Here is a 24,820-nt window from a genome sequence, read left to right as displayed (position 1 = left end):
GCCATTACATGTAGGACAGAGCGTATGCGCTATCACCGGGGGGATTTCAGACGGAAGCCCTATGTCACCTACAATGAAATACCCAGCACAACGACTTTAATTAGTCAGAATCAGCATAGGAGCAGAGCTGTCCTTTAAGTGAATAAAGCCCCGTCCTCCCTGCTAGAACATTACCAATGGGACATGGCAGGTGACGCCAGCTGAAGCTTTTGGAACTTGAATCCGCCATTAACTTGGGGCCTGATTCACAGACGGACGACAATGCAAACGCAACTGTATACACGGACTGCGGTTGCCAAAATATGCTAATACCTTTCATAGCACAGCCCAGGATAGGGGCGCCCCCTGCTGCCTTCTCATGTCAGTACAACGTGCAACAGCACAGACAACGGTACCATGGACGCACAGCGCTGAGCAGGTCTTTACTTCGCACAGTGCAATGAGTCTGCTTTGATCAGCTGGCCAATTGCGTTCAGCTGTAGTCAGCCATAATCAGACTTACGCAAACACTGAACAACATCTGAGACCAGGTAATATCACCTAAATTATGGCCATTGTAATGTGATGGCTGAACATGGTTAGGACTAATATATGTATAGTGTTCCCGCTAGGCTGTTTTAGCGGGGCGCGGCGCCCTGCCCTCCTTCTGGAGGGCAAAAAGCACCCTGCCCTCCAGGAGGAGGGAAAAAGCGCCCTGCCCTAACAGCCTGCGGGAGCCGTTCTCACCCGCGGGACGCAGTGTCCCGCGGGTGGACAAACATGCGGTGATCCGGTCACCGCCGGAGAAAAGACGCCGGGCGCATGCGCCAAGCATCTATTCTCCCTTTCTGCAGCGCTTGGGGGCTGCCCGGCATGTCCGTAAGCGCCGGGCACGCCCCCAAGTATGACGAAAAGGGGACGCGTCTTATAGACACGCCCCCTTTTCATAACCACGCCCCCTTTTCAGGCGCGCACACAAGATTGCCCTCTCTAGCTCCGGCGCCCTGCCTGCCGCCGGGGCTAGAGGGAACACTATATGTACTAACTAAACTCTTATGGCTCACACACACTAGACGATAAAGTGAATGATAACATCCAGTGAGTACGCTCGATATAGTCAGGCACTGCATGTTCGGGGAAGTGGGGAGAGAGCCCAGCAAACAAGGCCAAACATGGAGCATCTCGTTATGGGTGTATCCGCCTTAGCTGTGTGCAAATGCTGGGAGCATAGGAGAGAACATCTCACAACTAACTGCAATGGTGACAAGGGATGAGCTGGATATTGTGGTGTCATATCCTGGATACTCTCCTCAGCTGGACCTCGAATATCTGTCCCCGTACCCTACTGCTGGGTACACACTGGCAGATATATTGGCCGATCAATTGACCAGCCAATATATTGTATGTCCGTCGGCCAGTGTGTACCAGCGATGTCTGTGAGTGACGTAGTTCACAGACATATGGCGTTGACTGTGCTGCGCAGCCGATGGCAGGTATATCTGCAGGTATATCTGTCCAACATGTTGCGTGTACAGACGATCAGCCATCCGCCCGTACACTTGCAGCAGCAGCCGCAGGGAAGTGGTCGCAGTTTGACCCCCGGCCAGCGGGACCCGCGGACAGATAGAAGATGATGGTTGTTCAGTCTCTATGAACAACCATCATCTGCAGATATATCTGCTAGGGGGGTACCCAGCATAACCCCCCACCCCAACCCCAATACTCAAACATCCTTATCCCTCGACCCTAAGAAACCTTTAACCCTATTACCTTAACACTAACCCCTAACTCTATGTACTAATACACAAACAAACTTAACCCCTGACTCTAACAAACCCATGACCCTAATACCCTTACTACCTACCACTAACCCTTAACTCTAATACCCAATTATACTAATCCCCAAGCAACCCTTAATCACTAACAACCTACATTAACCTCCGACCCTAACCCAACCCATCCCTAACCCAAAGAGGGCAGACTAGATGGGCCATATGGTTCTTAGCTGCCACCAAATTCTATGTTTCTATATAAGTTAGGTCTGACCAGCCTCAAACACTGCAGCTCTCCTGACTCGCAGAGCGATCTCACGCTGCGCAGGAGACGCAAAGAATAATTTGTGCGCGCCCACGATACGGCATTTAAACAATCAATCAGACACGCCTGCGTTTTTCTAACCACCCCCAAACGCCGACTACCTGTCACTCACTTTGCGAGTGCGTAATCGCAATGCAGTGCAGCGTTGGCGCTTTAGCAAACAACCGCTTGATCTGCGTCCATCTCTGAATCAGGCCCTATGTTACAATCAGAGCAATCAGTGATTAGGGGTGTAGCAAATAGCCCCAAACTTAAATCAATCCTCTCTCTAATGAAAACTGTTATTTTGCAGGATTTAGGGCTTGATAACTAGGCTCCTAAACCACACAGGATAAATAGCAGTCACATACTGTATGTTACACAGCTGCTAATTCAGGATACAATCGGCAAAGAACACAACCACTAGGTCACCCCAGCTTTAAGCTTTATTGTAAGATTCCACATAACACACAATGTAACAGGCTAGAATGGCCCGAGTATCACATCTATGCTGGGCGATGGGACGCCAGATGCGGCTGCTGATTTATTGAGCAATTACGTGTTAGTAATAGAGAGTCCACCAGAACCTGACAGACAATGAAGGAACACCCAGAGGAGGTCACTATTAGGCAGGGCATAAACTCATATTTAGGGGTTTACGCAGCATAAGAAGCAAACTAAGGGCCTGATTCAGAGCCGGACGCAATTAGCGCTCGCTCGTCCAGAAAATAGGGGTGGCTATTCAAATGAACCGTTCGCTGTTTGCGGTCTGTTCACGCCTCTAGGTCTGAACGAGCGTACAAAACTTGCGGTCGTTTTTTAGGAAACTACGCCCCCTGGCCGCTCGCATCCTACGTCATGTCCGCTATTTATTAGATTAATCGAGTACATCGAACAGGGTATGAACTGCTCGCTATTCTTGTGGTTGGTTTTTGCTACCACAATTTTGCGAGCAGTTCTGGCTATAAAATAACCCAGTGACGTGGTCAATGACGCTGCTGTTTTAAATATGCACACCCATAAAACGCCCGTTTTGACCTTTAAGCACGCCTGCGATCGGATCTCCACTCCCCGTTTTCAAGCACCTTCCCCTGTTACCACCCACATACGCCTCATTCTGTCACTCAAATTATCAGGCATTCGCTATTTTGCGAGCACATGAATTTCGGCCGCACTGACTGTTACGCGCATGCGTATAACGATCCGTACGCATGCGCAGTTGGGCAAACATCGCTCAGAGCGAACGAGCTGCCGCTTACGAGTGGCTCTGAATCAGGCCCTAAATCAGATTATTAGGGATTATAACTGGTCAGTGAAATAAAAGATGAAAGGTAACCTAAAATAGCACTGGCCAGTCCTGTAAGCAGCTATATTTATTATTGCAGAGCAGCTACACCCAGATGCACTGTGGTTTAAGGACACCTGTCTGAGGGCAGAATGCAGCGCTCCAGTGATACATAGCTATGTGGATCTCCTTATAAGTATGTACAAATATTCCAATGTTCCTATTATAACCTGCTAAAGCCTGCGTATCACAGCTGGTATGGACAGCTGCCCCTTACAGCAACTGTAAGAGCCCGGCCCTCGGCCACACTAAGGTCACCCGCAGACAGACAGCTATACACAAATGGAAATATCTAATAGCAGGATACATAAGAAGATTTATATTGTAATACACAGCAACCAATCATATAGCAGCTTTCAGCAGTCAAGGTAGTCACGCTAATGAATGCCGATAACTGATTGGTTGCTGAGAGATTCAACATGTATTAATCTAATTGTCCACTACACACAATCGGTGTACATTTGCTGTAGGAATAGGTCTACATTGCTTACAGACGCATTACAGCATAAGCAGGCAGGATGGACGCACTATTTCTGTGATATATAGGGGTTCTGATACCACAATCCTTCGCCCCCAGAATAACATATCGCTCCCCTGTGCTGTGAATAACATATACATGGGAGTACTAGCTTCATGTTGTCTGTCACCCTCCCATGTAATTCTGTTATAGCACAATCTCCTAATTACTGTATACACAGTGCCTCTCATTGTACCCAGCGAGTCCCACAGCACCCTGCAATGTACACAATGCTACCCTATTACACACGGTGTGCCCCATAATGGCGCTCAGTACACAGGGTGTGCCCCATAACGCCGCTCAGTACATAGGGTGTGCCCCATAACGCCGCTCAGTACACACGGTGTGCCCTATAACGCCGCTCAGTACACACGATGTACCCCCACACCGCCCCTCAGTACACACGATGGTCCCCATACCGCCCCTCAGTACACACGGTGTACCCCCACACCGCCCCTCAGTACACAGGGTGGGCCCCACACCGCCCCTCTGTACACAGGGTGGGCCCCACACCGCCCCTCTGTACACAGGGTGGGCCCCACACCGCCCCTCTGTACACAGGGTGGGCCCCACACCGCCCCTCTGTACACAGGGTGGGCCCCACACCGCCCCTCTGTACACAGGGTGGGCCCCACACCGCCCCTCTGTACACAGGGTGGGCCCCACACCGCCCCTCTGTACACAGGGTGGGCCCCACACCGCCCCTCTGTACACAGGGTGGGCCCCACACCGCCCCTCTGTACACAGGGTGGGCCCCACACCGCCCCTCTGTACACAGGGTGGGCCCCACACCGCCCCTCTGTACACAGGGTGGGCCCCACACCGCCCCTCTGTACACAGGGTGGGCCCCACACCGCCCCTCTGTACACAGGGTGGGCCCCACACCGCCCCTCTGTACACAGGGTGGGCCCCACACCGCCCCTCTGTACACAGGGTGGGCCCCACACCGCCCCTCTGTACACAGGGTGGGCCCCACACCGCCCCTCTGTACACAGGGTGGGCCCCACACCGCCCCTCTGTACACAGGGTGGGCCCCACACCGCCCCTCTGTACACAGGGTGGGCCCCACACCGCCCCTCTGTACACAGGGTGGGCCCCACACCGCCCCTCTGTACACAGGGTGGGCCCCACACCGCCCCTCTGTACACAGGGTGGGCCCCACACCGCCCCTCTGTACACAGGGTGGGCCCCACACCGCCCCTCTGTACACAGGGTGGGCCCCACACCGCCCCTCTGTACACAGGGTGGGCCCCACACCGCCCCTCTGTACACAGGGTGGGCCCCACACCGCCCCTCTGTACACAGGGTGGGCCCCACACCGCCCCTCTGTACACAGGGTGGGCCCCACACCGCCCCTCTGTACACAGGGTGGGCCCCACACCGCCCCTCTGTACACAGGGTGGGCCCCACACCGCCCCTCTGTACACAGGGTGGGCCCCACACCGCCCCTCTGTACACAGGGTGGGCCCCACACCGCCCCTCTGTACACAGGGTGGGCCCCACACCGCCCCTCTGTACACAGGGTGGGCCCCACACCGCCCCTCTGTACACAGGGTGGGCCCCACACCGCCCCTCTGTACACAGGGTGGGCCCCACACCGCCCCTCTGTACACAGGGTGGGCCCCACACCGCCCCTCTGTACACAGGGTGGGCCCCACACCGCCCCTCTGTACACAGGGTGGGCCCCACACCGCCCCTCTGTACACAGGGTGGGCCCCACACCGCCCCTCTGTACACAGGGTGGGCCCCACACCGCCCCTCTGTACACAGGGTGGGCCCCACACCGCCCCTCTGTACACAGGGTGGGCCCCACACCGCCCCTCTGTACACAGGGTGGGCCCCACACCGCCCCTCTGTACACAGGGTGGGCCCCACACCGCCCCTCTGTACACAGGGTGGGCCCCACACCGCCCCTCTGTACACAGGGTGGGCCCCACACCGCCCCTCTGTACACAGGGTGGGCCCCACACCGCCCCTCTGTACACAGGGTGGGCCCCACACCGCCCCTCTGTACACAGGGTGGGCCCCACACCGCCCCTCTGTACACAGGGTGGGCCCCACACCGCCCCTCTGTACACAGGGTGGGCCCCACACCGCCCCTCTGTACACAGGGTGGGCCCCATACCGCCCCTCTGTACACAGGGTGTGCCCCATACCGCCCCTCTGTACACAGGGTGTGCCCCATACCGCCCCTCTGTACACAGGGTGTGCCCCATACCGCCCCTCTGTACACAGGGTGTGCCCCATACCGCCCCTCTGTACACAGGGTGTGCCCCATACCGCCCCTCTGTACACAGGGTGTGCCCCATACCGCCCCTCTGTACACAGGGTGTGCCCCATACCGCCCCTCTGTACACAGGGTGTGCCCCATACCGCCCCTCTGTACACAGGGTGTGCCCCATACCGCCCCTCTGTACACAGGGTGTGCCCCATACCGCCCCTCTGTACACAGGGTGTGCCCCATACCGCCCCTCTGTACACAGGGTGTGCCCCATACCGCCCCTCTGTACACAGGGTGTGCCCCATACCGCCCCTCTGTACACAGGGTGTGCCCCATACCGCCCCTCTGTACACAGGGTGTGCCCCATACCGCCCCTCTGTACACAGGGTGTGCCCCATACCGCCCCTCTGTACACAGGGTGTGCCCCATACCGCCCCTCTGTACACAGGGTGTGCCCCATACCGCCCCTCTGTACACAGGGTGTGCCCCATACCGCCCCTCTGTACACAGGGTGTGCCCCATACCGCCCCTCTGTACACAGGGTGTGCCCCATACCGCCCCTCTGTACACAGGGTGTGCCCCATACCGCCCCTCTGTACACAGGGTGTGCCCCATACCGCCCCTCTGTACACAGGGTGTGCCCCATACCGCCCCTCTGTACACAGGGTGTGCCCCATACCGCCCCTCAGTACACACGTTGGTCCCCATACCGCCCCTATGTACACACGGTGTTCCCCATACCGCCCCTATGTACACAGGGTGTTCCCCATACCGCCCCTATGTACACAGGGTGTTCCCCATACCGCCCCTATGTACACAGGGTGTTCCCCATACCGCCCCTATGTACACAGGGTGTTCCCCATACCGCCCCTATGTACACAGGGTGTTCCCCATACCGCCCCTATGTACACAGGGTGTTCCCCATACCGCCCCTATGTACACAGGGTGTTCCCCATACCGCCCCTATGTACACAGGGTGTTCCCCATACCGCCCCTCTGTACACAGGGTGTTCCCCATACCGCCCCTCTGTACACAGGGTGTTCCCCATACCGCCCCTCAGTACACAGGGTGTGCCCCATACCGCCCCTCAGTACACAGTGTGCCCCATACCGCCCCTCAGTACACAAGGTGTGCCCCATAACAGTGTTCCCCATACCACCCCTCTGTACACACAGTGTTCCCCATACCACCCCTCAGCACACTCAGTGTCCTCCATAACACCCCTCAGTACACAGTGTCCCCATAACACCCCTCAGTACACAGTGTCCCCATAACACCCCTCAGTACAAACAGCATAATACTCTTAAATACACACAATCTCTGCCATAATACCCCTCAGTACACACAGCATCCCCCATAATACCCCTCAGGACACACAGCATCCCCCATAATACCCCTCAGGACACACAGCATCCCCCATAATACCCCTCAGGACACACAGCATCCCCCATAATACCCCTCAGGACACACAGCATCCCCCATAATACCCCTCAGGACACAAAGCATCCCAGATAACACCCCTAAGCAAGGTTGCATAAAAATCTGATTTTTATGTAATCCTGCCCCTAAGTACACACAGCATCTCCCGTTACCCCAAGCAACCCTCATATTGTCCTCAGTATACACAGCGCCCCCATATTACCCTCAATACACACAGCGTCCCCACATTACCCTTCAGAACACAGCGTCCCCCATATTACCCTCAGTACTTACAGCTTTCCCCATATTACCCTCAGTACTTACAGCTTTCCCCATATTACCCTCAGTACATTGCATCCCCCATAATACCCTCAGTACTCACATTATCCGGGATCCCCATATTACTCCACAGTACACAGCATCCCCATATTACCCTCAGTACTTACATTGTTCCCCATATTACCCTCAGTACTTACAGCATTCCCCACAGTACCCTCAGTACTTACAGCATCCCCCATATTACCCTCAGTACACACAGCATTCCCAATATTACCCTCAGTACTTAGTGTTCTCCATATTACCCTCAGTACACACAGCGTTCCCAATATTACCCTCAGTACTTACAGCATTCCCCATATTACCCTCAGTACTTACAGCAGCCTCCAAATTGCCCATAGTACTTACAGCGTTCCCCATATTACCCACACTACATACAATGCACCCCTCAGTGCACACCACATCCCCCATATTACACCTCAGTACTCACAGCATCCCCCATAGTACACCTCAGTACTCACATTATCCTGGATCCCCATATTACACCTCATTACTCATAGCATCGCCCATATTACACCTCAGTACTTACAGCATCCCCATATTACACCTCAGTACTCACATTATCCTGGATCCCCATATTACACCTCAGTACTCACAGCATCCCCCATATTACCCCCATTATCCGGGATCCCCATATTACTTCTCAGTACTTACAGCGCTCCCCATATTACCCTCAGTACATACAGCATCCCCCATATTACCCTCAGTACACACAGCATCCCCCATATTACCCTCAGTACACACAGCTTCCCCATAATACCCTCAGTACTTACAGCATTCCCCATATTACCCTCAGTACTTACAGCATCCCCCATATTACCTCAGTACTTACAGCATTCCCCATATTACCCTCAGTACATACAGCATCCCCATATTACCCTCAGTACTTACAACATCCACCATATTACCCCTCAGTACTTAGTGTTCCCCATATTACCATCAGTACACACAGCATCCCCATATTACCCTCAGTACACACAATGTACCCCTCAGTACTTGCAGCATCCCCCATATTACCTCAGTACACACAATGTACCCCTCAGTACACCCCACATCCCCCATATTACCCCTCAGTAATCAAATTATCTGGGATCCCCATATTACTCCTCAGTACACAGCATCCCCATATTACCCTCAGTACTTACAGTGTTCCCCATATTACCATCAGTACACAGTGTTCCCCATATTACCCTCAGAATCCCCCATATTACCCTCAGTACACAGCATGCCCCATATTACCCTTAGTACACACAATGTACCCCTCAGTACAAACCACATCCCCCATATTACTACTCAGTACTCACATTATCCGGGATCCCCATATTACCCTCAGTACAAACCACATCCCCCATATTACTCCTCAGTACTCACATTATCCGGAATCCCCATATTACTCCTCAGTACACAGCATCCCCCATATTACCCTTCAACACAGACATTGTCCCTCCCCATATTACCCCCTTCCCAGTATACACATTGCCCCCCCCCAAATATTACCCCTCAGTACTCACAGAACCCCATATTACCCTCAGTACTTACAGCGTTTCCCATATTACCATCAGTACACACAATGTACCCCTCAGTACAAACCACATCCCCCATATTACCCCTCAGTACTCACATTATCCGGGATCCCCATATTACCCTCAGTACAAACCACATCCCCCATATTACACCTCAGTACTCACATTATCTGGGATCCCCATATTACCCTCAGTACAAACCACATCCCCCATATTACCCTCAGTACAAACCACATCCCCCATATTACTCCTCAGTACTCACATTATCCGGAATCCCCATATTACTCCTCAGTACACAGCATCCCCCATATTACCCTTCAACACAGACACTGCCCCTCCCCATATTACCCCCTTACCAATATACACTTTGCCTCCCCCCCCCCGATATTACCCCTTAGTACTCAGATATTACCCTCAGTATTTACAGCATCTCCCTAATTACCCTCAGAAAACACAGCGTCCCCATATTACCCTCAGTACACACAGCGTCCCCATATTACCCCTCAGTATTCACAGCATCCCCCATATTACCCTCAGTACTCACAGCGTCCCCCATATTACCCTCAGTACTCACAGCGTCCCCCATATTACCCTCAGTACTCACCGCTTCCTCCATATTACCCTCAGTACACACAGCGTCCCCATATTACCCCTCAGTATTCACAGCATCCCCCATATTACCCTCAGTACTCACAGCGTCCCCCATATTACCCTCAGTACTCACAGCGTCCCCCATATTACCCTCAGTACTCACCGCTTCCTCCATATTACCCTCAGTACTCACAGCTTCCCCCATATTACCCTCAGTACACACAGCATCCCCCATATTACCCCTCAGTACACACAGCATCCCCCATATTACCCTCAGTACTCACCGCTTCCTCCATATTACCCTCAGTACACACAGCATCCCCCATATTACCCTCAGTACTCACCGCTTCCTCCATATTACCCTCAGTACACACAGCATCCCCCATATTACCCTCAGTACTCACAGCGTCCCCCGTGATACCACTCATCACAGACATTACCCCCTCTCCAGTACACACCAACACTGCACCTCAATAATACCCTCCAGTACACCCAGCGCCCTCCTGGTAGTGCCACCTGAAGAGACACATCACGATCAGCACCTTACCCCACACGGCCGGCGTTCCGGGGTTCCGGGCTCCCGCCGCTGCCGCCGCCGCGCTGCTGTCCCCGGGATTCAGGAACACACAGCTGTCTCCGTATCCATGGCAGCGCCGCTCTTGCCGCCCAGCCAATCACAGCAGACCCTAGGCGGGGCTTCCTGATGTGTTCTCTCTAATGACAGGCAGCCATCACCGCGTCCCCGCCCCCAGCACTTCCATACAGCGATACGGTGTCACGTGAGCCAGCAAGCCGCTCTGACCTCCCCTGCCCACGTCCAAGATGGCCGCCGCAGGTCTGTTCACTGGTTTTCCGGGTTCTGGCTGCCCATGCGCAGTGGCGCTGCGAGGAAACCGGGTGAGTAGTAGTACACACGGAGTCCACTCACTGAGTCTGCACCCTGTAGTATCGGATACGCGGGGGTACCCCCACCAGCCATAGGGCCGTTAAGACCAGGTCTGTCCCAGTGTATAACCACCAGCTCTAGCCCCTGGGTGTGGCACAGCACATACAGCCTGTACAAACCCCTATTTACTGCTCGTTCCTACATTTACTGCCGATATATATATATGTGTATATATATATGTCCCCTATTACAATGGCATCCGTGGGCGTTTGTCCTGTCACCCCCAAGCCGTGGTTGTCCATCTAGTCATCTTCGAGCCGTGGGCGTATTGTTACCCCAAGAGAATCTTGAGCGTCCAGTCACCCCAAGCGAATCGTGGGCGTCCTGCCACTCCAACCTGTGGGCAGCAGGTGTCTTGTCACCCCTGACCCGTGGCCAGTCTGGCCCCCCTGACCCGTGGCCAGTCTGACACCCCTGACCCGTGGGTGTCCTGTCACCCAGACCCCAGATTTCCCATTATACAGAAAGTGAATTTGTGACGCACTCATCGTTTTTCTTACACGTTACCTGGAGTTTTTCTATAGATCTGCTGAAAGTAAAGTCATTTATTCCATATAAGACCGCTATGTGTTATGTTGTCACCCCAAGAGAGCCGTTGGCGTCCTGTGATCCCCTGGCAATTTGTGTTCTTCCGAACCGTGGGCGTCTTGTCATTCCCGAACAGTGGGCGTTTTGTCACCCCCTAACCTGCGGCCAGTCTAGCAGCCCTGACCCGTGGGGCTCCCGCCACCCAGACCTCAGATTTCCCATTATGCAAAAAGTGAATTTGTGACACTCTCATCCTTTTTCTTACACTGTGACTTTAACTGGAGTTTTTCTATAGATCTGCTGAAAGTAAAGTAATTTATACCATACAAGACCGCTATATGTGTTATATTCGCTCCAAGAACTGCAATGTGAATTATCCTGTCCTCAGGGAAATGTCACTGAGAGCCTGCGGTCTGATCATCTTTAGAAGAGTCTTAGCTGCCGACATTGAATTCCTCCTCCTACAGACCTCCTATGGGACACATCACTGGACCCCTCCCAAAGGTAACAGTCTCCTAAAACAGACGCCATTCTGTCCTGCAGTAACAGAATCGGGTACACAGATTGAGTCGCAGTAGATTTGGAAAAAGAACCATCACATCTTGGGGTAGAGAAAACTTATGTCGCTTTTTGCCAATGTCTCATGAACAGTGGGCCTGATTCAGACCCGGTCGCAACCGCTGAGCACTCGCAACCGGGTCGATGGTGGCCCAGAGCGCATGCGCACAACGGAGCCGGCTCCATCGTGCGCATGCGCGAGACCCGGATAGCAACGGGCAATCCGTCGCTCCGGGTCTCACACCAAAGGGGGCATGCTGTCGATGTTGAGTGACAGCACGCCCCCTTTGGTGGGCGGGCCGGGGGGGGTGGCTGCCCAAATGGAGGCGTTGCCATGAGAACGTCTACCATTTGGGGCCGGCTCTGTTAGAGCCGAAATCTCTCTGGGGCTTGCGGCAACGAGACCCTATCACAAGGGTCTCGTCGCAAGCCCGATGGTCGCGATGGTCTTGACCATCGCGACCATCATCATGGCCGCTCGCTATAGCTGTGGGTGGTCACCCACAGCTATGCGAGCGGCCAGGAGGCCGTTCTAAGAAAAAAAAAAGACCGGCCCTGATTCAGAGCGAGCGCTTTGTCAGAACGACCGGCTCTGAATCAGGGCCTGTATCCCTTTATTGTCCTTAGCAGCTACTATTAACCATTTGAACCATAATACATTGTATTTTTAATGGGTCTTTAAAACAGGTGACTCCCAATGCTGGGAACAAGATCAGCGGCTCATTGCAGAGAAAGTTATACTTCCTTCCGGCTTCAGGGTCCAAAGGCTCCACAGGGAGACCTTGGGGTGTAGGTGATGGGAACCAAATCTGGGCACCACGTAGTTAAAGCTTTCAGCTCCCAGGATGCATTGGGTCCACTGTCCCTATACCCTGCCCCCCAGCCAGAGGCACCTCAGTTTTAGTTGGTGCCCGGCCGGAGTCGGGTCACTGTTAACGCAGAGGGGCTACTTAGCAGCCCCTAAAGCTATTTTATATTATGATTTGGTAGTTCCATAACAGTGTTCTTGTATCTTAGGCCACGTGGACCCAGGAGAGGATGACATGACCACTGCCCTGCGCGAGACCGAGGAGGAGGCTGGCTTCCAGCCCAGCCAGTTCCGCATTGTGGACGGGTTTAGGAAAGAGTTAAATTACAACGTCAAGAACAAGCAAAAGACAGTCCTCTACTGGCTGGCGGAGCTGAGAGACCCCAACGCGCCGGTGAAACTCTCCAGAGAACACCAAGACTTCCGCTGGCTGCAGCTGCAAGAGGCCTGTAAATATGCCGCCTACCAGGACATGCAGGACACCCTGAATGAGGCGTATCAGTTCCTGCTAGGTCACCTCAAACCCTGATGTAACTCCAGCAGCTCTTCTGATATAGTTCAGCATTTGTGCATTAAAAAATATTTTTTTTTTACCGTTTTCTTAGTTAATTCTTATTTATTGATGCTGTCATAGCAAGTGTGTGATGGCGGGTACGGAGACTTGTCCATGTAACTGCTTTTTGTTTTTTGAAAGTCCTTGGTCAGGGCCGGAGAGGGGGTCCCTTTACTCTGTGATCTGTAGAAGCTACACCCAGAGACCCGACGTCTTCTGCGCCCTCCACAAGGAGGGGGGGAGATGGGAGCACCAGGGTCACACCATCTCCTATAATTCTCTGGGATAAGAAGCCTATAAGTGCGCATGGATGAAGTGCTCAGTGCTGTACTCTTTTAGTAGGTCACCAACCACGTCAATTTCAGGTATGCCCAGGTCGTCAGTCCGGAGCCACTTATATGGTAGAAGTCTCCATCCTTGAACGGTTATTACACTTCATCTTAGCCTCATCAAAACAGAAGGTATTGGCGAGCAATGTTGTGCAACTTCTGGGCCTGATTCAAAGCCGCACGTGAAGTGGGCGCGTCTGCGATATTTCTCACTGCGCGTGCGTCCCAGGCAAATATTCGCTTCTTTGACGGTCTCTGGGACTATTTCGAGCAGCACGGAAATCGGAAAGGTCTCCACTGGCGGCTAAATGGCAGTACAGGGCATTCGCACTTGGGATAAGAATGTCGTGGGTGTGTAGACAGAATTGCGGCCTATTCAGAGGCAAGTGTGCGCAAAGATGGATCATTCGCACCCCGAATAAGGCAGGTGCTGATAGTGATGGCGGCTGCTGTCACAAGCAGATGTATAGAGGCTGTGCAGGTGCAGAATCGCCCATGGACTCTAAGCACGGGCTGAAAGCCGCGGCTTTTTTCGGGTACGCAGCGCAGGAGCTTTGCGTGCGGCTCTGAATCGGGTCACCCGTAAGAGAAGCGGTCCTCGTTAAGCCTCAATTTTTGGGTGTATAGCTGGTAAAAAGGAAGATAAGTGGGTAGATTTACTACAGCTTCTAAAGTAGACAAGTCGCGGTGGTAGCAACCAATCAGCTTCTGTCTATCATTTTCAAGGATGCAATAGAGAAATAATAGCTACAGTCTGGTTGCTATGGGTAACACTCCCATTTCTCTTTCATCCACTGGGGACACTGGAGGTGCTTACGCTGGGGTATAGAGGCGTGGATAACTGGAGCCGGCACTTTAAATAATTGAGAAGTGTGAAGCTCCTCCCCCTCTATGCCCCATCAGCCCTCAGTTTAGAAAATGTGCCTCTAGGAGCTGGTCACTACATGCTGTGCTCCAGCAAATACATTTTTCTACTTCAGGGTCCATAGGGTATCCACAGGATACCTTGGGGTATAGGTGTGACGTCAGTCATCGGGCACCAAAGAGTTAAGCTTTCAGCCTCCCAGGATGCACTAGGTCCCCCTCCTATACCCCGCCCCCGAGCCAAGGCATCCCAGTTTCGTTTGGTGCCCAGCCGTAGTCGGAGGCACCTGCTAGAGGGGGGCTTAGAAGAGCCCCTGAAGCTTTTTCTTCATGCAGCTGTGGCTGCACATCTGGATGAACAGCATGGACAGTCAGTCCTGACGTCCATGCTGTCTTCCCTACACCACGCCGGTACTGATCTGGGGATGCTGGTGGACATCTGGGGTCACAGCTAGCGGTGACCCCAGATGTTCCGGACCATGGCCGGATTCAAGGGGGACAGAGGTGGGCAGCGGGGGGTCCCCGCTGATCACATGGTCCTAAGTCCCCAGGCAGGGGGCTCCCTGGGGACTGGCTGCAGCGTGGAGCCAGGCGACCAACCTGCGCTTCCACTACCCCCTGGGACAGCGGACCGCAGCAGAGCGGTAGTGCTGCGGCGTCCCAGGGGTTAAATGCATGCCAGGGGAGCGCGCCTTCCCTGTCTCACAGCCGGCACCCCCCCCGCTGCACACAGCCCTCTCTGCACTGTGCTGACTGGCCCTGTGTCAGCGCTCCTCCCCCAGGCCAGCCTTCTCTCTGCTCCTCGGTGGCCATCTTTTCTGAAGCATGGTGTACGCTGCTGGAAGCCTGCATTGGAAGCATCGTGGTCTGGGTCCCCCCGCATACCTCTCCTCCGCTGTGGTCAGGTCTGTGTATGCAGCGCTGTGTCCTACCAGGCCCTGTGTCTGTGTAGTTGAGTGATCAGCGCTGTTAGTGCAGGAATTGTTATTTCTCTGCATTGTATGTGACTGTGCTAGCGCTGCTGCCTGTAACTTTTTTTCTAAACTGTCAGCTTTATACTGTCCCTGTTTTTTCTGCTAAGCCCTTGCGGTGCGGTGCTGCAGGGTGGTCTCTCGCCTCTTAAATATATAATTGGTGAGAGGGGTCACATACGTGGTGCCATCATGTCTGAAAGTGATTTTCCCCTCCGGCTACAGTGTACTACGTGTAAAGTACCGTTAGCGGAGGGGGAGGGTAGCGCGGAGGGCCTCTGCCGGCAGTGTTTGTCTATGGCGCGGCCTCTTACGGTTACTGCACCGGTACAGGAGCCGCCCTGGGCTTGTTTCGCTCAAGCGCTTACAGCCTTAGTGGGCCAGTTAGCTCCGCAGCCCGCGTTTACACCGATGGGTTTGTCCCAGCAGTCAGTGGTGTCGTCACCCATGCAGTGTTTCCTACGACAATTGGTGGTACCCCACAGTCTCCCTATTTCCCTGCTCCCGGTTTCTCAGGAGCCAGCGTGGGTTAACTCCCTGACGAGTTCTGTACAGCACTTGTCGGATGTGTTGCAAGGGGAGTCTGTGATGCGGCCGCATAAACGGCCGGTGGCGTCTCTGTCGGCTCCTTATGAGGATGACGAGGGGACGTCTGATGATGGGGAGATTCTGGATCCTTACGATCAGGAACCTCTCCATGCTAAGGACACTGATGCTAAGTCCAAAGTATATATTCCTGGACTTATTCGGGCGGTCCGCACAGCCTTGGTGATTGAGGACGAAGTTCTCCCAGCGGCTAAATCTAAGTATGCCTTTTTCAAAGATGTGAAGGGCGATGCCACAGTCTTTCCTCATTCGGGTCAGTTGATGGACCATTTAGAGGAGGCGTGGAAACAGCCTGGCAAAAGATACCAGCCGCAGAGACGCCTGGCGGTGGCTTATGCGTTCGCGGATAATTATTTTGCAAAGTGGGAATCCCCTCCACAGGTGGATTCTCACGTGACCCGTCTTGTCCGTAGTGCCACATTGCCGATGCCATCCATGTCCTCCCTTAAGGATGCTACGGACCGCAAGGTGGAGATCTGCCTGAAGTCCGCTTATTCCCTTGCGGGGGGGGCAGCACGGCCGGCTATGGCCATTTGCTGGGTTGCCAGAGCGATGGAGCGCTGGGCGGATTCATTAGAGGCTTCTTTTGTTTCCGACTGTCCGGCCGAACAGGCGGAGTTGATTGGCAATCTCTGTGATTCGGCCACCTACATCAACGAGGCGGCCCTAGACATTAGTACTCTGGTGTCTAGGATTTCTTCAGCAGCGGGATCTGGATAAGATTGTGGCCACGCTGGCGGCAGCCAAATCGGCTTGTCTCCCGTCGGCCGCTGCTCCTTCTGGTTCTGGACCATCGTCCTTTCGGTCATCTAGGGCCCAGGGCAGGCCCAAACCACAGTCGTTTCCTCGACAGGCTGGTCCTAAGAAATCGGTCAAGCCCCGGAAGCAGACATGGAATACCAGACGTCCGGCCCCCAAGCCAGATGACAAGCCTGCGGCCTGATGGTCCGGGCCTCCCTTTGGGGGATCCCAGGGTGGGAGGCCGCCTGCTGCAGTTCGCCCAGTGTTGGTCGACCACTACAACAGACACTTGGGTTCTGGAGGTGGTCTCCCACGGGTACGCCCTCTCCTTCCGGCACAGACCCCCGGCTCGATTCTTCACTACGGGTCTACCATCAGACCAGAACAAGGCTACGGAGCTGCGGAAGGTATGGCACACTATGCTCCAGGCTGGAGTTATAGTGCCTGTTCCATTCTCCCAGAGGGGCCAGGGTTTCTATTCAAATCTTTTTTTGGTACAGAAACCCAATGGGTCGTATCGTCCGATTCTCAACTTCAAAGCACTCAACAGGACTTTGCCGGTACCGAAGTTTCGGATGGAGACCCTACGGTCCATCATTCTGGCGCTGGAACCTGGGGACTACATGGTGTCATTGGACATACAGGATGCTTACCTGCATGTCCCTATACTTTTGCGCCATCAACAGTTCCTCAGGTTTGCAATCCGCAGCGACCACTTCCAGTTTCGGGTGTTACCTTTTGGCCTGGCGACAGCACCACGGGTTTTCACCAAGGTGATGGCGGTCATGGCGGCTTCTCTGCGGCTGTAGGGAGTCCACATGTTGCTGTACTTGGACGACCTGTTATTGGTGGCAGGATCTCCAGAGCTCCTGTTACGCCACTTGGACCTGACCATTGCACTGCTGCAACGGCACGGCTGGCTAATCAACTGGCAGAAGTCCACTCTAATCCCGTCTCGGAGGATTCTGCATCTTGGAGCCTTATTGGACTCGGGACAGCAAAGGATCTTCGTGACGGAGGACAAGATCTCTGCTTTACAGTCAAGGGTGCGCAGTTGTCTGCACAGCTGCCGGGTGTCCCTACACTCGGCGATGAGGTTACTGGGCTCCATGGTGTCGGTGTTCGACATGGTGGAATACGCCCAGTTTCACTCCAGACCTCTGCAGCACCTGATCCTGTCCAAGTGGAACGGGCTGCCTCAGTCTCTGAAGTCCCAGACGATTGTGCTCACCCCGGAAGTTCGCCTGTCCCTTGCTAGGTGGTTACAGACGACCCACCTCAACAAGTGACGTCCGTTCTGGGTTCCAAATTGGGTCCTGTTGACAACGGACGCCAGTCTTCGGGGCTGGGGAGCGGTTTTGGGTCCACACTTGTTCCAGGGCAGGTGGACGCCGACAGAAGCGGAGCTTCCCATAAATATCTTGGAAATCCGTGCGGTCTTCAATGCTCTCCAGCAGGCACATCGGTTTCTCCAGGGTCACCCGGTACAGGTCCAGTCGGACAACGCTACCACCGTGGCCTACATAAACAGGCAAGGAGGAACCCGCAGTCGGGCGGCTCTCGTAGAGGTCTCTCGGATCCAGGTTTGGGCGGAGCGCAATCTTCCGGCCATATCAGCGGTCTTCATCCCGGGAGTGCTAAATTGGGAGGCGGACTTTCTAAGTCGCCAGGACGTTCATCCGGGGGAATGGTCCCTGCACCCGGACGTTTTTCAACTGCTGGTGGACAGGTGGGGTCTTCCAGAGATCGACCTCATGGCGTCCCGGCACAACAACAAGTTGCTGGTGTACGGGTCTCGCACAAGAGACGAAGGGGCGTCTCTGGTGGATGCTCTGTCCGTCCGGTGGACGTTCCGGTTCGCATACCTGTTCCCTCCGGTCTCCCTTCTTCCACGGGTAATCCGGAAATTCAAACAGGAAGGAGGGACGCTCCTGTTGATAGCTCCCGCGTGGCCCAGATGGCACTGGTTCTCAGACCTTCAGGGTCTGTCCGTGGTCAGTCCTCTGCGGTTGCCGCTACGACCGGACCTTCTGTCTCAGGGTCCTTGTCTTCACCCGGACCTGACTCGGCTGTCTTTGACGGCGTGGCTGTTGAGACGGCCATGCTGAGGTCCCGGGGGTTTTCCAGCTCTGTGGTGCGTACCATGTTACGAGCTCGGAAACCGTCTTCCGCGAGGATATACCATCGCGTGTGGCATACGTTCTTCAAGCGGGACTAGATCATGGGCTTCGCCTTGCTTCTTTGAAGGTACAGGTTTCGGCCTTGTCTGTCTGGTTTCACCGTAGGATTGCTACAATCCCGGATGTGCGCACCTTTATGCAAGGTGTTGTCCGCATTCAGCCGCCCTTTGTTCCACCTGTGGCGCCTTAGGATTTGGCTGTGGTCCTGAGGGCTCTCCAAGGACTGCCGTTTGAACCACTGGGCTCAGTGGATCTTAAATGGCTAACAGCTAAGACTGTTTTCCTTCTGGCTATTGCTTCGGCCAGACGTGTTTCTGAGTTAGGGGCTCTTTCTTGTAGACCCCCTTTCTTGGTTTTTCATGGGAATAGGGCAGTGCTCCACACTCGGCCCGAGTTTCTTCCCAAAGTTGTTTCCCAGTTTCATGTTAACGAGGAAATCGTTGTTCCGGCCTTTAACTCACCGGGTCTTTCCGTGGGTGAGGCCTCTTTGGATGTTGTGCGGGCCTTAAGGACTTATGTTGACCGCACTTCTTCGTTTAGGAAGTCGGACGCTTTGTTTGTCCTCTATGGCTTCCGTAAAAAGGGTTGGCCTGCTTCAAAGCAAACTTTGGCAGCCTGGATCCGTATGGCTATTTCTGAAGCTTATCTTCATGAAGGCCTGCCGGTTCCTCCTTCTGTGAAGGCTCATTCCACTAGGTCTGTGGGTCCTTCGTGGGCAGCTCGACGTGGTGCCTCTGCAGTCCAGATCTGCAAGGCTGCTACGTGGTCCTCTGTCCATACCTTCGTGAGGTATTACAGGTTTGACACCTTCGCCTCTCAGGATGCTTCCTTCGGGCGGCGGATTCTCCTTTCTGCACAGGAGCGTCCCCACCCTTAAAGGATACTGCTTTGGGACATCCCCAAGGTATCCTGTGGATACCCTATGGACCCTGAAGTAGAAAATATGAGATGTGGTAAGAACTTACCCTTGTTATCTCTATTTCTATGTAGTACATAGGGTTCCACAGGACTCCCGCCCTGTCGCACCTGTGCTGCAGATGGGCTTTGCTCTGGTCACCGGTTTTCCGTCTCCCTCTGGTGAGAATGTGATTCTTGACGTCACACCTATACCCCAAGGTATCCTGTGGAACCCTATGGACTTCGTAGAAATAGAGATAACAAGGGTAAGTTCTTACCATATCTCATATTATTTTATTTATTTTAAGACATCTTTTACACACCTATAGGTACCCTTCGCCACCTATCTAAAAGGTGGGGTCCGGGTACCTGGCCCCCTGGTGTTTTAGCAAACACCAGGAAGGAGTTCACAGGGCTCATTACAAGAGCTCCTGACAGCTCCTTACTGCCACAGCAGGTCTTCACACAAGAAGAGAAGACTCTGCTGACTGCCGAGAGAAGCCTCTCCGGGAACACGCAGTGAGTAACAAGCTGCGCATCCCCCGGCTCCTGCCCCGCGCTGACACAGCAGGCTGCGCTGTGTGGCTGTGTGCATAGCGCTGGTAGACAGCGCTACAAGGTCCCGCTGTCAGCACTTAACTCTTAACTGCCTGCATCTCTCCTTTATACAGGAGAAGTGCAGCAGAATTGAAGGCTGGATTCTTTGGCTCCCCATTACTGGCTACAGCAGCTACAAGTTAAGCAGAGACTGTGCATAATACACTGGGGGTGCAGGGAATCTGATCTGTGGGTAGGGAGTGGGGTGTATCTCCTCCTCTGTGTCCCAAGCCAGCCTTCTGTTTTTCTTTACCTCTGTATATACTCTGTCCCTCTGTGTGTGGTGACTGTGTGTATCCATGTCAAACAGAACAAAGGCGTCTCAAAAGATGTTTGTTCTAGGTGTAACAACAAACTATCCAAGCCGCATGCCGCTGGGTCCACGTTATGTGATGCTTGTATAGCAATTGATCCACCTGTGGCTAATACTGCCTCACCTGCGCCTACATGGGCTGCTGACATGGCAGGAGTAATGACGGATTTAACGTCTGAGTTAGCTGAGGCACGCAAGTCTCAGCCTCCCTGGGTTGCTGGGCTAACCAAGTCTCTAGACACCCTGGTACAGGTAATGGGTACAGCTGTGTCCGCTCCCTCCACTTCCTTACAAGGACCGACACAAAAGTGTAATTTATCGACTATTCTCCAGTCAGAAGAGTCTGACGAGGAATTCCTCGCTGTGGAGGATACTGAGGAAGGGGAATTGGAGGAATCCTTAGAGTCTGGACGATACCCCTCTAGAGTTAGAGTTGGCGGTCAGAAAAATCCTTAAATTACCTGAGGATATTACTCCTGCATCCCAGGAGTGTGAATTATTTCATGAACAACCAAAGAGTTCGGCGGTTTTTCCGTTCTCACTGCATCTCTCGGTGGCCTGGAAGCAACCGGATAAACGGTTCCAAATTCCGCGCCGGTTTCCTTCTAGCTACCCTTTTCCATCATCCATGATGGAGAAGTGGGAAACACCCCCTCCAGTAGATGCATCCGTCTCCCGTCTTTCTAAAAAAACAGCACTCCCAGTACCGGGAGCTACAGTACTAAAAGATCCTTCGGATCGTAAATTGGAGACAACGCTAAGATCTATTTATACTGCAGCGGGTGCTCAACTTAGGCCCACCCTTGTTACTGCTTGGGTTAACAAAGCGTTGGTCTGCTGGGCTGACCAGTTGATTACAGGTTTGGACTCTGGTACTTCTAGAGCAGAGTTACGCTTACTAGCTGAACACATCCGCGAGTCTGCAGTTTTCCTGGAAGAAGCGTCAAAAGATATCAGTCAGATTAGTGCTCGCATATCTGCTTCTGCTAGTTCCGGCCGCAGAGCCCTCTGGTTGCGCGCCTGGCATACGGACATAGAGTCCAAGCGTGCGGTGGAGGGTTTACCATTCAATGGCGACATGCTGTTTGGTCCGGAATTAGACAAATGGATATCCCAGGCCACGGGGGGTAAGTCTTCCTTCCTCCGTCTACTGCACCGGCTCCCAGACGATCTTATACTGGACCTTCCTTTCATTCCTTTCGTGCGCCACATTCCTTCCGTGGTAGAGCCAGAGGTGCTCCTTCCCAAGCAAGAGGCAGCAGAGGTAGAGGTCGCCCACACGGTTGCACGTAGACAGGAGCCTAAGCCAGCTGAAAAACAGGTGGCATGACGGTCTTCCGTCCCACCTGGGACCACCTACAGTGGGAGGCCGCCTGCAAAGATTTCAACAAGTTTGGACCCAGACCTCTCCAGAGCCGTGGATCCACAGACTAATTTCCCTGGGGTACCGAATAGAGTTCGAGGTCCCCCCTCCACCTCGGTTCTTCACTACAAGTCTGCCCATACATGCAGACAAGGCCAGGGTTCTACAGGAGGCTATCCAGTCTCTTGTAGTATCATCTGTGCTAGTCCCAGTTCCAGAACATCAACGAGGTATGGGGTTTTACTAAAACCTGTTTGTAGTACCCAAACCGGATGGATCGGTCAGGCCCATCTTGAACCTCAAGTCATTGAACCTGTATCTGAAGATGTATCGGTTCAAAATGGAGTCTCTGCAGTCCGTTATTGCGAGCTTGGAACCAGGAGAGTTCCTATTATCCATGGATATCAAGGATGCTTATTTCCACGTTCCCATTTGGGAACCACACCAAGCCTTTCTGCGTTTCGCCATATTGAAGGATCATTATCAGTTTCGGGCATTGCCGTTTGGGTTATCCTCGGCTCCCCACATCTTCACCAAACTCATGTCAGTCATGATTGCTCTCCTTCGGTCATCGGGAGTGAACATAATCCCTTATTTGGACGACCTGTTACTCAAGGCGCAGTCGGTATCTCCTCTTACAAGTCATGCCGTACTGACATATCAGACTCTAATCCAACACGGTTGGATAATAAACTTCAAGAAATCAAATCTCAATCCGTCCCAGAAGCTCATGTTTCTGGGCATGATCTTAGATACGGCATCAGAGAGGATCTTCCTTCCAGTAGACAAGGCCCGGGATATCCAGTTGTTAGTTCAGCTGGTCCTCAGACCAAGGAGGGTGTCCCTCCTTCTTTGTCTGCGTCTCCTGGGGAAGATGGCCTTCGAGGCAATACAGTTCGGGCGGTTCCACTCCAGGGTGTTTCAGCTGGACCTACTAACACAGGGGTCAGGGTCTCATCTGCTCCTACATCGCCAGATCCGTCTGAGCCCAGCTACCAGAGTGGCCCTTCTCTGGTGGACACAATCCAACAATCTTCTTGCGGGCCGGAGATTCGGAGTGTGGGACTGGATCATCGTAACAACGGATGCCAGCCTTCGAGGATGGGGTGCTGTAGTCCTCGATTATTATTTACAGGGTCGATGGTCCCCTCTAGAACAAAAGTGACCCATAAATGTGTTGGAACTCAGAGCGATCTACAATGTTCTGATAGAAGCAACACAGTTTCTAAGAACTCCTCCGATTAGAGTTCGGTCGGAGAACGCAATAGCCGTCGCGTACATCAACCGCCAATGAGGGAATCTGAGTCGCATGGCCATGCGAGAAGTAACTCAGATTCTCAGGTGGGCCGAGAGCCAGTCAGTAATCCTGTCGGCGGTATTCATCCCGGGTGTGGACATCTGGGAAGCAGATTACCTAAGCCGACAGGATATCCACCCCGGGGAATGGATGCTTCATCCAGACGTGTTCAACACGCTGATACGTCGATGGGGATGTCCTCAGGTGGACCTCATGGCGTCACGATTGAATCGTCAGCTCCCGGTATACGTTTCAAGAACTCGAGATCCGCAGGCAGTGGCAGTAGACGCTCTGACAGTTCCATGGAACTACGACTTGGTTTATCTCTTTCCTCCGATTCCACTTCTTCCTTTACTGCTAAAAAGGATAAAACACGAGTCAGCCTCTGTCATTCTCGTGGCTCCGAACTGGCCTCGGAGGAGTTGGTTCGCGGACCTTCGGTCCCTATTGTCAGACGATCCGTGGCCCCTTCCTCTGCGCCCGGATCTGCTACAGCAAGGTCCTTTAGTACACCCCAACCTAGCACAACTGCGTTTAACGGGGTGGCTCTTGAAACCGATATCTTAAGATGCAGAGGAATCCCAGACTCTGTCATTCCCACCATGCTACGCGCCAGGAAACCAGTTTCGGCTGCGCATTATCATCACATCTGGCGTTCTTATATCTTGTAGTGTTCCAGTCGGGATCTTCCATGTAGGACTTTTCGGTTGTCCTGGTTTCTGCTTTTTCTTCAGACGGGTCTGGATTCTGGCCTTCAGCTTGGAACTTTAAAAGTGCAGTTTTCTGCCCTTTCCATTTTCTTTCAATGGAAATTGGCCCTCATTCCTGAGGTGCAGACGTTTCTTCAGGGGGTCTTGCGGGTGCAGCCTCCTTTTGAACCTCTGATTGCTCCCTGGGACTTGAACTTAGTGCTTTTGTTTCTTCAGTCGTCCAGGTTTGAACCTTTGGAAGAGGTTGATTTTAAGTACTTATCTTGGAAGACTGTCCTCCTCTTGGCTCTAGCTTCGGCTCGTAGAGTTTCGGAATTGGGTGCTCTGTCCCATAAGCCACCTTACCTTGTGTTTCATGCTGATAGGGCGGAACTCCGGACGGTAGCCGCCTTCCTTCCCAAGGTTGTGTCAGCTTTTCATATTAATCAGCCTATTGTGGTACCGTCTTTGGTGGAGGACTCTGGTGGTTCTTCTACCTTGGATGTGGTTAGAGCTCTCCGCATCTATGTTGACAGGACTGCTTCCTTCCGTAAGTCTGAGTCACTTTTTGT

The 24,820-nt window shown here is 53.5% G+C and overlaps 2 protein-coding genes across 3 annotated transcripts in view; one reads left to right on the top strand and one right to left on the bottom strand.

The window, feature by feature from the left end:
* The window catches only part of KIF24 (kinesin family member 24), a 62,789-nt gene extending 52,068 nt beyond the window's left edge, over positions 1–10,721 (bottom strand). For both annotated transcript variants that reach the window (XM_088442395.1, XM_088442396.1), the window contains exon 1: positions 10,556–10,721. The gene's annotated coding sequence lies outside the window, so the exon portion shown is untranslated. The remainder of the gene's footprint in view (positions 1–10,555) is intronic.
* Positions 10,722–10,825: 104 nt separating this feature from the next.
* On the top strand, positions 10,826–13,446 carry NUDT2 (nudix hydrolase 2). Its single transcript, XM_088442397.1, has 3 exons — positions 10,826–10,905; positions 11,871–11,986; positions 13,058–13,446. The coding sequence occupies exons 2-3, from the start codon at positions 11,875–11,877 to the stop codon at positions 13,375–13,377; spliced, it is 432 nt and encodes a 143-aa protein (XP_088298523.1). The 5' UTR covers positions 10,826–10,905; positions 11,871–11,874; the 3' UTR covers positions 13,378–13,446.
* Positions 13,447–24,820: the final 11,374 nt, after the last annotated feature.

This window comes from Taudactylus pleione, unplaced genomic scaffold (genome assembly GCF_031769625.1).
Source record: "Taudactylus pleione unplaced genomic scaffold, aTauple2 ptg000311l, whole genome shotgun sequence".
Lineage (NCBI taxonomy): Eukaryota > Metazoa > Chordata > Amphibia > Anura > Myobatrachidae > Taudactylus > Taudactylus pleione.
This window is presented reverse-complemented; position numbering and strand designations above follow the sequence as displayed.